This window comes from Mus musculus, chromosome 8, assembly GCF_000001635.26.
Source record: "Mus musculus strain C57BL/6J chromosome 8, GRCm38.p6 C57BL/6J".
Lineage (NCBI taxonomy): Eukaryota > Metazoa > Chordata > Mammalia > Rodentia > Muridae > Mus > Mus musculus.
The window spans coordinates 107,548,743-107,559,490 of NC_000074.6; the positions used below are offsets into that span (position 1 = coordinate 107,548,743).

The 10,748-nt window shown below is 51.3% G+C and overlaps 1 protein-coding gene and 1 non-coding gene across 5 annotated transcripts in view; both read left to right on the plus strand.

Moving 5' to 3' along the window:
• Wwp2 (WW domain containing E3 ubiquitin protein ligase 2) overlaps positions 1 to 10,548 on the plus strand; it is a 122,957-nt gene extending 112,409 nt beyond the window's left edge. For 2 of the 4 annotated variants that reach the window (XM_006531299.4, XM_006531301.1), the window contains 12 exons: positions 287 to 415; positions 718 to 793; positions 1,039 to 1,110; positions 1,305 to 1,393; positions 3,535 to 3,694; positions 5,227 to 5,360; positions 5,691 to 5,831; positions 6,239 to 6,359; positions 6,672 to 6,776; positions 7,719 to 7,815; positions 7,970 to 8,042; positions 8,145 to 9,855. In XM_006531299.4, the coding sequence (XP_006531362.1) occupies positions 287 to 415; positions 718 to 793; positions 1,039 to 1,110; positions 1,305 to 1,393; positions 3,535 to 3,694; positions 5,227 to 5,360; positions 5,691 to 5,831; positions 6,239 to 6,359; positions 6,672 to 6,776; positions 7,719 to 7,815; positions 7,970 to 8,042; positions 8,145 to 8,244 (1,297 nt within the window). In that variant the 3' untranslated portion in view covers positions 8,245 to 9,855. Of the gene's footprint in view, positions 1 to 286; positions 416 to 717; positions 794 to 1,038; positions 1,111 to 1,304; positions 1,394 to 3,534; positions 3,695 to 5,226; positions 5,361 to 5,690; positions 5,832 to 6,238; positions 6,360 to 6,671; positions 6,777 to 7,718; positions 7,816 to 7,969; positions 8,043 to 8,144 lie in introns of all 4 variants that reach the window. The other 2 variants (NM_025830.4, XR_003947327.1) reach the window with 2 other exon arrangements.
• Positions 2,502 to 2,571, plus strand: Mir140 (microRNA 140). Its single transcript, NR_029553.1, has one exon. It is a non-coding gene; the product is annotated as a microRNA 140 (primary transcript).
• Positions 10,549 to 10,748: the final 200 nt, after the last annotated feature.

Below are 10,748 nucleotides of genomic sequence, written 5' to 3' on the forward strand. Positions count from 1 at the left end.
GGGGCATGGAAGGCTAGCATAGGTAAGTACTGAGAACTTGACTGTCAAACATTGAGGGCATTCTTGCCCCTCAGAAGAAGGACAGGGACATGTGAAGTCTTGGAATTGCTCGTGAACACTGAGGCTGATGCTACCCACCCAGGACTGGCATTCTAGCCCCATATTCTTACAGCGTGGTTCTCACCAGGTGCATATCCTTAGGGTATCCCTTTCCCCCCATGGAAGGCTCTACAGAGAACCCAGCCTCGAAGCCCAGGGCAGCCAATAACCCCTCTTCTGTTTTCAGGATGATACAGGAGCCAGCCCTGCCCCCAGGGTGGGAGATGAAATACACCAGCGAGGGCGTGCGGTACTTTGTGGACCACAATACCCGCACCACTACCTTTAAGGATCCTCGCCCAGGGTTCGAGTCAGGGTAAGGACCTTTACAACCACAGCCTTGTCCCCTAGTGCAGCCCCAGTCGTCCTGTTAGGCTACCCGGGGAAGAGGGATCTATATGTGTGTGTGTGTTCTAACCACTGCCCTCTAGTAACTGACTGTAGGGCACTGTTCCCACGTCTTTGAGTCTCAGTGTCAGTCCCTTCCTGTGTCTTGCTCTAATCTACTCCTCTTTAAATTCATGGAGCAGAGCATCCACTTTCCCTAGGGCTCTCAGAAATGGGCTGTTTATTTTCTAAGAAATCAATCGGTCCCTACATATCCTTTGCTCTCGCCAGGACAAAGCAAGGCTCACCTGGTGCCTATGACCGAAGTTTTCGGTGGAAGTATCACCAGTTCCGTTTCCTCTGCCACGTGAGTTCTGGTTTGGCGGCTTCTGTGGGAGTAGGGCTGGTAATTGCTGTCGGGTTGGTCTCCCGACCCACTGTTTTGGGGGGTGCCTTAGGTAGGAGCAAGATGCTTGCCCCACTCTGAGATGTTTGTCTTGAAGGAGTAGGCTTCTAACCCTGGGGGGTGGGGCTGTGTCATCGCAGATGGAAGAGCCCTTGGAGTGGGCACCCTTGGGAAGCCCCAGTTAAGAATTTTCCTTTTCTTTTCAGTCAAATGCTCTACCCAGCCATGTGAAGATCAGCGTTTCCAGGCAGACACTCTTTGAGGATTCTTTCCAACAGGTTAGAGAATATTCCTGATGCCAGGATCCTAGGCAAGCAGGCTTCCTCCCATCACCCAAAATCCTGTCTCATGGCATAAGCGTTGGTGACCATATCTGTTAGACAGTAAGCCTTAGATAGAGTCCCCTGCCCCCACATCCCTGCCTTCTGTGCTGGGGTCAGGGGCAGGATGGCCGGATGCCCTGTCTCCCCAGATTATGAACATGAAACCTTACGACCTGCGCCGCCGGCTCTACATCATCATGCGTGGTGAGGAGGGCCTGGACTACGGCGGCATCGCCAGGTGAGCCAGGGTGCCCAAAGCGCTGTACTCTAACCCATGTCCCCTGGCTTCAGGGCCCACGTTGAGAAAGCTCTCTCCTCGATGCTATTCTTTCCCTGAGTTCTCCTGTATCAACAGGAAGGGCACTGGCGTGGCACTCACAGGAATCTCTTGGGCTGTGGGTGTAGCTCAGTTAAGACAGGATGCTTTTTTACCCTGCAGGCCCTGGGTTTGTTCTCCAGCACCACATAAACCAGGCACAGGAGCTCACACCTGTAGCTGTAGCACTTGAGAAACAGAAGCAGAAGGATAGGAGTTCAGGGTTGTCCTTGGCTACGTGGTGAGTTTGATGCCATCACGAGTCTCAGGAGACCCTGTTCCCAAAACGAAGAAGAAAATCCCTTCATAAATTTCTCTGGCTAATATCAGTAAGCTACAAATCAGGTCCAGGCCTCAGCCCTTTCCATTATTAGATTATGGGGATGCAAGAGACTTCTTGGGGAGGGGGCATGGTGTGTGGTTCTATGCCAGCCTACATGCCATTTTTCTATAGTTAAAAACAACTTGGCGTTGTATCAATGGGCAGAGGCTAGCTTGTAAGGTCTGCAAGTGTCCCGTAAAATCAGCCCCTGGCTTTCCTTCTATGTGATGCAGCCAGAGCAGGTTAAGTCAGATTTCTCAGAGCACATCTGGTATGTCTAAGCATTGCCACTCCTGCTGCATGTCCTGTGTACCAGTCAATAACATTAAAACAGTTGGTATAAACCCTAAAAGAACCCAGAGCACTGTGTTACCTTCACCCTACAAAAGTTAACAGGCTCTTTGGAAAAGCATTGCCGTGGACAACAGGCAGAGAGTCCTAGCAGTGGGAAGGGGCTTCTTGGCTGTGGTGACCTCTCATCCTGCTGACCTTGTGGTGTGGGGCTGTCATCTGACTTAGTTGGGCTCCCCGCCTCTGACCCTGCTTGCTGGTGGTGTAGTCTTCTGTGTTGACCCTGCTTGCTGGTGGTGTAGTCTTCTGTGTTCATCCCATCCTGCAGATGAGTTGTTCTGTTTTCGGTGTGACCTCTCCAGGCTGTGCTTGGTGGGCATCTGGTGTGGCTCCCGCCCTGTGTGTCTCTCTCTGTGTCCTGCCAGTGGTTTTACCCTATGGTAGGTTACGTCATGCTGTTCTACCACAGGGTAGAACCACGGACAGGGTACTGGAGCACCCTCTGCATCGAAGGACTCCATCTACACAGCCACAAAGCCCAGCAGCCAGGGGCTGGCCCCCCTTGACTACGATTCCCCGATTGTTCCCCAATTGTTTAGCTCAAGCTCTGAAGGACCCTGAATTCTGGCTTGAGGCTTATATGTAGGGTGCAGATAGATGCTAAGGCGTCTATTGGGTGGGTGTTGGTTGAGATAAATGGATCCAAATCTGGGTTAGGGTATGCTAATGGGTTCTAGGGTGAAGGGAGGGAAACCTACAAGTGAGGTACCTATGGGGTACCCTGAAGGGATGAGGTGTCTAGAGGCCAAATGAGTCACAGAACTTTCAAGGTTCAGCTTTTGGGAAAATGCTACTGTGTATTCTTTACATTGCACTGCATACCAAATGGGGTGGAGCGGGGCGCTTACTGTCATAGAGCAGAAATGTTGTTGTAGTACATTTATTTATCTATTTATTTATTTATTTGGGGGCATAGGTGTTTAGGGGTTCTCATGGATCGTATACCATGTGTGGCGGTCAGAGGACAACTCCCAGGATTCAGTTCTCATCGTATGCCAAGTGGGTTCTAGGGATTACACTTGGTTGTCAGGCTTGGAAGCAAGAGCCTTTACCTGCCGAGCCTCCGTGCCAGCACAGCCCACAGTGCTTTAAAATGTTACCTTTGTATATGGTGCACAGCCCGCACAGTGAGGCATGGTGGCCCTGGGGGTGAGGAGCCGCTTTGCCATCCAGTGCTCTAGATATTGTAGCATAACTGTGCCCAGGGGGCTGAGAGGCACACACACGGGCTTTCCTGAGCACAAACTTCAGGTGCTGTCCTCTTCACCCAAGACCTGGGATGAGCTGGCTCACTGATCCCCCCAGGCACGTGCATTCAGGTGCTCTGACCCAGCAGAACCCCAGCTGCTGTGCAGAGGGTCCCATTGTCCTGTCCTCTCTTCCCTCACAGAGAGTGGTTTTTCCTCCTGTCCCATGAGGTGCTCAACCCTATGTACTGTTTGTTTGAATATGCTGGGAAGAACAATTACTGCCTGCAGATCAACCCGGCCTCTTCCATCAACCCTGACCACCTCACCTACTTCCGCTTTATCGGCAGATTCATCGCCATGGTAACCCCCAGGGATGCCTCCCTTCTTCTCTTCCTCTTTTGAGACCTTGGGAAGGGCAGCCCCAGAGGAGGCTGGCTCTAGTCACAGTCTAGTCGGCAGTGACATGAACAGCAGCCCTCGTGGACCAGGGTCCTGCCCCCTGACCAGGACTCACTGTGACTCTTCTCTTCCTCACATAATTCCTAACCTGGAAATTAAAACAAAACAAAACAAAACCCCAAGCTAGCTGGCTGTGGAGGAGTGAGAGATTTCACAGTGGCTGCCTAGGGCTATCACAGCATTTCTCATTTTGTGTAGAACTTACTGCATAGAAGCTCAGGGACTTCACCTGAGTCTATAGGGACTTAAAAGATGGGACTGGGCCAAGCAAAGCCCTACCATAGGGAAGGAACCTTTGGGGATGTCTGACTGAGACCCTGGGCCTTCTCAAGAGAGAGAGAGAGAGAGAGAGAGGGATCGGCATGGGCTTAGATGAGAGCCACAGTGAACTGGCTGGTGCAGAGCCAGGGGAGTCATCTAGAAATATAGGCTCAACCGATCAGTCGGCAGCGAGGCAGTCCTGCCGTGTCCTCTTTGATCCACATGAGCAGGGAGCCTGCGAAGCTGTGGTCCTACTGTGCTCCAGTGCCAGCTTTTCTAAGTCGAGGTCCCAAGTTTTCTCACACTTCCGTCTCTGGATTGCTAAGGGACCTACAGCTCTGTCACTAAATATGGCCATTCCTGTCATCTGAAAGGTCTTGACTAAGTGCTTGCAATGGCTCCAGAAGTGGGCACATTCTTCCTGGGTCTGAGACCTACCTGGCCTAGCATCCAGCAAGGACAGAACAGTGAAAGTCCCAGACTGTTACTCACTGCCGGCGGCCAGCTAGCGCCAGCCTCAGTGTCTGCATTATTTTTGGCCCCTTGTGCCACCCTCTCAGAGTGCCAGAGAGCCAGGGCTGCCACCTGGAGCTGTTATGAACAAGTTTTCTCTGGAAATGGGGATAGGCCTTTGCTAGAAGCAGGAGTGGCCTGGCTGGTGTGCTAGGCAGACAGTGGGCCGACATTGCCCTTCCCTGTGGTTTTTGGTGTGGGATGAATCTGTCCCTGTGTCCAAGTTTTAAAAAAGTAAAAAGAAAAAAAAAAAAGAAAAAGAAAGAAAAAGAAAAAGAAAAGTAGGGCTGGTGAGATGGCTCAGTGGGTTAGAGCACCCGACTGCTCTTCCGAAGGTCCAGAGTTCAAATCCCAGCAACCACATGGTGGCTCACAACCATCCGTAACGAGATCTGACTCCCTCTTCTGGTGTGTCTGAAGACAGCTACAATGTACTTACATATAATAAATAAATAAATCTTAAAAAAAAAAAAAAAAAAAAAAAAAAAAAAAAAAAGAAAAAGAAAAGTAGAAAGTGCTGTTTCCCAGGCCTCCCTTTAGCTAGGCCAGCTGGCTGTCAGGGAGGAGGGCAGCCGTCAGCAGAAACGCACCTAAGTCGTCCTCTGCTGCCATCCCAGGAAGGTGAAGCAAGCCCTTTGCTCCGTCTCCTCCCTGTCCAGGCTCTGTACCATGGGAAGTTCATCGACACAGGCTTCACTCTCCCTTTCTACAAGCGGATGCTCAACAAGAGACCGACTCTGAAGGACCTGGAGTCTATTGACCCTGAGTTTTACAACTCCATTGTCTGGATCAAGTGAGTCCTGGCTTGCCCTGTGCTGATGGAGCAGGGTTCTCATGGGCCAGTTGGCACCCCTGGCCTTGGTTTCCTAGGTACCTACATAGCCTCATAGCCTCTCTAAGGCCTATAGAGCTTCTAGTTGCCCTGTAGGACAGACAGATCTACAATTCTCTCCCTGCAGCAGAAAATGTGCCGAGGCACAGGTCAGGGTTCCTGGTCACCTGTGAGTTCCTAGTGTCTCTCGGGGCGGGGCGGGGGGGGGGTTGGAGGGGGCAGTGAGAAGTCAGGCCAGTCAAGACAGACCTTGGTAAGATGGACATTTCCCCCTGGCCTCCTGTGTCCTAGAGAGAACAACCTGGAAGAGTGTGGTCTGGAGCTGTTTTTCATCCAGGACATGGAGATTCTGGGCAAGGTGACAACCCATGAACTGAAGGAGGGCGGTGAGAACATCCGAGTTACCGAGGAGAACAAGGAGGAGTATATCATGTGAGCCTCCACCTGGGGAAGGGAGCATGTTACAGAGGAAAGGAATCTATCTACCCTTGTGTGTGTACAGTGTGTGGCCTGTCTGCCTTGGTTGGTCCGTAATGACTGGAGCTATGGGATGTGGAGCCTCTGGCCTTGGGTGCCAGCTCTGGGGTGGGCTCCTGCATTCAAGAGGCTTCCCAGCTCCAGGGAACTTTGTAAAGAAATACAAGGCCTGGATGCTGCCATCTCTCCTGACCTCTTTTTGTCCAGTGTGTTTCAGCCTTCGGGCTCTCTAATGCTGATGTATAACCCCCACCCCACTCAGGTTCTTTAGGCCTCTTGGTCTAGTCCATTAAACCTTACCTGGGTGTCTGAGGTCCAGCAGTTAAAAGGCATGATGTCCCGGGCTCCATCTTTGGTTTTAGGCTGCTGACTGACTGGCGATTCACCCGAGGCGTGGAAGAGCAGACCAAAGCTTTCCTGGATGGCTTCAATGAGGTTGCCCCTCTGGAGTGGTTGAGATATTTTGATGAGAAAGAGCTGGAGGTGGGTGCCAAAGATTGGGAGTCCTTGACCTCAGTGCTTCTAGGGTGCCCCAGCTCCACGATACATACCTACAGAACTCGCACACCAAGTCCCACATTTTGGCAAGCTAAATGCAGCAGGATGGGAACTGTTACCTGGGTCCTCAGCCCAAATTTCCCTATGCTTAGAGGTCAGGGCCCTTAAATGTCCTGGCACAATAGCAGGTTGAGAAAGTTTGGGAGTCTGATGGTGAGAGAGGCAGCTCTTCATGGGCACAAGGCGGTGCCGTGGGGAGGGCGTGATGTGGGCTTGCTGACGCGTCCCTTCCTGCAGCTCATGCTCTGCGGCATGCAGGAGATAGACATGAGCGACTGGCAGAAGAACGCCATCTATCGGCACTACACCAAGAGCAGCAAGCAGATCCAGTGGTTCTGGCAGGTGCGTCTGGGGTCCCAGCTCCCCTGCTAGGCTTGGGGCAAGAGTCTTGCAGGTATGGTTATCAGTTACCCACAGGACATGAGACCTATCTAGACCCCAAACTCAAGGCCCTTCATCTTTGACACATTCCTCTCCTCCCCAGCTTGGAGAAGTCTGGAATAAACCTCTGGACAAAATAGAGGTGGTTGTGACGATATTGTCACCAGCTTGTGTGACAGAGGTTGTCAGTAGTTGGTCTGGACCTGATTGCTGGGAGCCAAGGGGTCCTGTGTCCAGGAAGTTCAGCTGCAGTTGGCTGTCTGGTCTCCTCCAGTCAGATGGGGTGAGAAAAAGGTCTAGGAAAATGCAGTGAGCTCACCATCCTTTTGAATGACCTGGTTCCTTTTTTTACAGCTGTTAACAAGGAGAGCATGCATGGAAAACAGCTACAGATATCCTGTGGGGCGTGTGTGTGTGTGTATGTGTGTGTGTGTGTGTAGGTAAAAGTTTTGTAGGTAAAACTTTTGAGAAGAAGCTGGGCAGTGGTGGCGCACGCTTTTAATCCCAGCACTTGGGAGGCAGAGGCAGGCGGATTTCTGAGGCAATTTTTATCACCTCAGGTATTTTAAGATGTTCGGTCAGTGACTTTAGCTCCTTTGTTGTAATGTGCAACCAGCAGCATTGGCCACCTCCAGGACAGTTTATCTCCCCAAGTAAAAAGCCCTTTGGTGGGTGTCCCAGCCTTAGTTAAGTATCTTTAAAAACAGAAGTGGGGACAGGGAGTGGAGGGATGACAGACCCAGGTATCCCATGGGACCCTTATGAATGTTCTACAAATATCCTTAGAGAAAGCATCTTTGAAGGTCCCAGATTGGTGTCTGTGTGTGTCGAGTTGGCCTGGAAAGGTCCGTGCTAGGGTCTGAAGTCTGACTGGGGACGTCTGTCTGTCTTGTGGACCTCCAGGTTGTCAAGGAGATGGACAATGAGAAGAGGATCCGGCTACTGCAGTTTGTCACGGGAACCTGCCGTCTGCCTGTTGGGGGATTTGCTGAGCTCATCGGTGCGTTTCCTTCTGCCCTTCTGGGGCCCTCCCTGGGGGAGGGACAGCATGGGGCAAGTGCAGCTGGAGCTGGGAGGGAAAGAGCTGTGGCACTTGGTTACTTTGGGAAAGACCATCTGTGTTGACACAAAGTACACGTTGCCTTGAATGACAGGGAGCAATGGCCCGCAGAAGTTCTGCATCGACAGAGTTGGCAAGGAAACCTGGCTGCCCAGGAGCCATACGTGGTGAGTTTGCCGGGAGCTGGCAGGCTGGAGCTGTAGGCTGGTGGGGGCAGGGCACCAGAGCCCTGGCCTCCTCCCGGGGCTACTCCTCTCTCTCTGTCACAGCTTCAACCGTCTGGACCTGCCTCCCTATAAGAGCTACGAGCAGCTGAAAGAGAAGCTGCTGTACGCCATCGAGGAGACTGAGGGGTTCGGACAGGAGTAGCTGAGGCTGCTGTCTCACACCCTCTAGCACATGTAGTCCTGAGTCCTTCCTGCCGGAGATGCCACCGGTTGCACAGCCCTCAAGAGGCCCCTTTGGATAGTGGCCCTGCACGAGACTGTGCCTTGATCATTTCGGTGACTGAAGAGTCTGACCCCAGAGGCCTTGGGGACCCTTTCTTCTCTCTGATGATGGCAGTCTGGAATAAAGCACTGTCACCTTTGACTCTATTACCTGTTGCAAAGCCAGAGGGCTGCCCTTCTCTGCAAAACTGCCCCTTCCACTAGGACTGAGTCTGGGTGTGTGTGAGAGTGTGAGGGAACATGCCCTGCCTTAGAGGGCTGCCACTGAAGCTGGGCCTCATATGTTCCATGAGGAGCTAGGCCTCGTGGAATGGCTGGCTGACTAAACCCAGAAAGCCAAGGCTCTGCCAGTGGAAGAGACTTCACTTTTGTAGACCTTCCCTGAAGTCCATGGAACAGACCTAAGGGAACAACTGAGCATCAAAACCGGCTTTGCTTTACTTCCTGGCAGGCTGCAGCCAAGGGGACTGAGCAGCAGGCACCCAATGCCACCAGCTCGTCTCTTCCTAGCAAGCAAAGGGTTAAAGAAGCCACCACCTGGGTGTCAGTGGGAAGGAGACAGCAGAGCTCAGGCTTTGCCCTTTGACAGAAACCTAAAGACACATCCACATCCATGCATAGGGCTGTTGCTTGTTGTGTTGTAGGCATGCTCTTCTCACCTTCTGTCAAGGACCTGGTGCCCTGGGTGGTGGAGGGCTCAGCCCTCTTGATTCAGTAGCTTCCCAAGCAGCTGCTCCTCTCAGGAGCCTGCTTAACACTTGCGCCAGCTCAGAGGCCTGCCTCTATGGTCCAGTGCATCCCCGCTGTGCTCAGATGCTGACGAGACTCCTTTGCTAGACTCCCCTAGTTAGGGCCTCTGCAGCTTATGGTGGCTTAAAATGGAGAGAGCATCTTGCCTGGCCGAGTGTTTGTGCTATGTGAGCATGAGGCTTTATTTGACTGTGGAAGAAGACACTAAGAGCCAGCAGAAGGGCCTGAGCTGCCTCATTAGCCTGGCTTCATTTGGGGAGCTCCTGACAGTGTCCCGAGTAGGTGCCCAGCCCCTCTTGGGTACCAGAGTGGTTATAGCGACACACTCCTCATCCAGGCTTCCCAAGATACACTAGCTCTGGGACACCCCAGGCATGCTCTCAAACTAGTCATGGGGCCTTCTGAGGACAGTTCCATCCTACCTTTGTCCTTCCCTGGTACAGCCTGTGACCCTGGCACACTGCACATGCTGATCTGAGTGGCTCTGCTCACTGTCGCACACCCCTTCCTCTCCCATGCAGTCACCTCAGGACTCCCGACATACATCACAAAGGCTGCTTCATGGCTGGGTGTGGGACCAGATGCCAGCAAGGATGGAAGCATCAGGCTCACAGGTGTGTGTGTGTGTGTGCACGCGTTCGCACATGCGTGAGTGTGTAGCAGAAGTGTGTACAGAGAGGCCCGTGCTAGCTAGCACCAAGTTGGTTGACAGATTGTTTTGTGATGCTTGCCCTGCCTCGGTATTGCCAGTTTCTTGTGCAATAAAGAATCAGCAGCCATGGGTGGTGTCAGTGTAGCTGTTTATACACATTCTGTTGCAGGAAGAGTCTTCCATTCCCACAGGTCCTCTAGAATCTCCAGACCAAGAGAATCTCCACAACAATAGTGCTCCAGCCTTGCTGCCTTTGCGAGTTTGAGTACCAGTAACCAAGGTAGCCTGACTTCTGGAATAGATGGTAGTCCTTCTAGCTGAGGCGAGTGACCTCTGGTCACGGTGTCATACTCTCTCTACACCGGTTGTGCATTTTGGAACAGGAGAGCTGAGATTTGGGTAGGGCTGCCATCCATTCAGGAAATGGCTCAGGTTGCATGAGCCCATGACAAGGGGTTCCCTGATGCTGAATTCAGGGTCATACCTTTCTTACCACTCAATTGTTTTGACTGGTGAGGCTTCAAAGATGGAGCTGGGTATGGTAACACATGCTTACAATCCTAGCATTTAGAAAGCTGAGGTGGTTTTCTTTTAAACTAATTCAGTAAGTAAATTATCTTTGTGTGGCAGCCATGTTTAATCCACAGTTCAAGTATGTTAGTTTGAAAAGGGCACTTTGAAGCTATTCCCATGAATCAGTGGCAGTAGGAAAAGTTCTCTTTTTTTGTGTGTCTCATTTCAGTTTTTAGTTTAAAATTATTATTGTCCTTTTTTTGTTTATCTTGAAGCTTAATAAAATGGCACATAATTAGGACATTTTAAGCATTTTTGACATTTATATAAAAGAATTTCTGATAAGGTTAATATATCCAGGTGTTCACCAAAGAAACATGGATGTAATATACACGTAATTTTTTGTAACTGATCTGTTCTTGCTCATTTATAATCAGTAGAAGCAACTGTCTAGATACTGGGGCAGCCCTGATTTGAGTCTGTAACTTATAATTTAATTCAGTACCCTA